Below are 1603 nucleotides of genomic sequence, written 5' to 3' on the forward strand. Positions count from 1 at the left end.
CCTCGCCCGCCCCGCCGAGGCCGTGCCTCCGCCTCTCCTTCTCTCGCTTCTCCTTGGGTCTGCGCGGCTTGGCGCTGGCCGAAGAGGCAGCGGCGGGTGGCAGGAGACGGTGAGGCTGAGCGTGCAGCAGCGTAGGAGGGACCAGCAGTTTGCGCGGCACCGGCTGAGACGAGGAAGCGGAGGCTGGGGAGGGGACGGCCGTGCCCGCGGAGAAAGAAAAACTGCTCCGAGCAGAGGACGGGGAGGGGGTAGCAGACAGAGCGGCGAAGCTCCAAGACGTGGAGCTGCCATAGCTTTGCGGGGAAGGTGCCGCCGGCGGCTGCAGCTGCCTGCTGTTCCCGCCGCTGCTCCCTTCTCCGTTCAGTCTCCGCGGCGCCTTCTTCTCCTCAGTCCGCACCTTCTTGGCGGACAGAGGACCCGGTGGGTCCCGGGAGGCGGGCTGCAGCTTGCCAAACAGGTCTTTCTCCGAAACGGCAGCGGCGGTAGCAGCGCAGCGCACCGAGCTCGGCGGCTCCGCCATTTTGCGCTCCTGTTGTATTTACTCTCCTCCGCTCCCGGGCGCGGGGCGGGGGCGGGCCCTCGGCGAGGGGCGGGGGGGTGGGGCGTGGGGGCCGCCGGCCGGGCCCTCCATTGGGCGAGCCACGCCGAAGGATCCCTCTAGAAGCCAATCAAAGGCCCAGATCTCGAGCCGAAGAGGCGGGGTCGCCAAGCGTACCCGCTTTGGAGGTCACAGCTCCGTGGGGCGGGGCGCGGCCAGTGGCCCGGGGAGCTGCGAGGGGGTGGGTCCTCCAATTATCGCCAGCGTGAACTCCGGTGGCCCGTGAGTGTCCGGAAAGAACACCCACTCCGGACCCCCAAAATACCCCAGCCTGGGTCGCGCTCGTATCTGCTTCGATGACTTTGTCTTTATCACGTTCTCTTCATTTTTCTCTTGGGTCCCTTTGGTCCCTTCCTGCCTCTTCGTGTCCAGAGAGCCGAATTCCGCAGATTCTCAGCTCAAAGGAGAAAATTTTGCAGGGAATTAAGTCCTTGTTGTCAGTAGTCGATTTGATGGGAGGGACTGAAAATCACTTGGTGTTTTGACAAGATTTGTTACTGTTTCTAAAATCGTCAAATGTTATACTTTGAGGGAGATAACTTCCTGCAAATCTAGACTTCTGGATTACTTCTGAGTTTGAAGGTAAGAGTCTTCGTGGAGAATTTTTTTTTAACCTTTGTGATTGGACCCTTAAAGACTTAAAGTTTATTATGATTATTAAAACAGACTCGCTAAGAAAAATCCTTTAGCAATATTTATAGATGTTTGAAAAGCGAGATTTTTTTGTGTGTGTCTGTATTTTAGCGTTTAGTTAGCACCCTGAGTGTTGGATGCTTGGTAAGCGTGTGCTTTGATTTCTGGCTTAGAAGATAAGGAATTTGGAGAGATGGGTTACAGTAGTATGGTTGCAACCAAAGCGAGGAGCACAATTTTAATTGAACTCTTAAGGTCTCACATGAGATCAAAATGTAAAAAGAGTAGATGTAAAAATAGTCAAATCGAGACATGACCATTCAGAGGACATTTTGAGTCCTAAAAGGAGTCCTAAATTGCCTGTAACTTTAT

General features: G+C 55.1%; 1 protein-coding gene across 1 annotated transcript in view; it reads right to left on the reverse strand.

Moving 5' to 3' along the window:
* The window catches only part of RSBN1L (round spermatid basic protein 1 like), a 68765-nt gene extending 68215 nt beyond the window's left edge, over window positions 1-550 (reverse strand). Inside the window, exon 1 of the mRNA XM_015599794.2 lies at window positions 7-550. Within this exon, the coding sequence (XP_015455280.1) occupies window positions 7-520 (514 nt within the window). The 5' untranslated portion in view covers window positions 521-550. The remainder of the gene's footprint in view (window positions 1-6) is intronic.
* Window positions 551-1603: the final 1053 nt, after the last annotated feature.

This window comes from Pteropus alecto, unplaced genomic scaffold, assembly GCF_000325575.1.
Source record: "Pteropus alecto unplaced genomic scaffold, ASM32557v1 scaffold69, whole genome shotgun sequence".
NCBI classification, from domain to species: domain Eukaryota; kingdom Metazoa; phylum Chordata; class Mammalia; order Chiroptera; family Pteropodidae; genus Pteropus; species Pteropus alecto.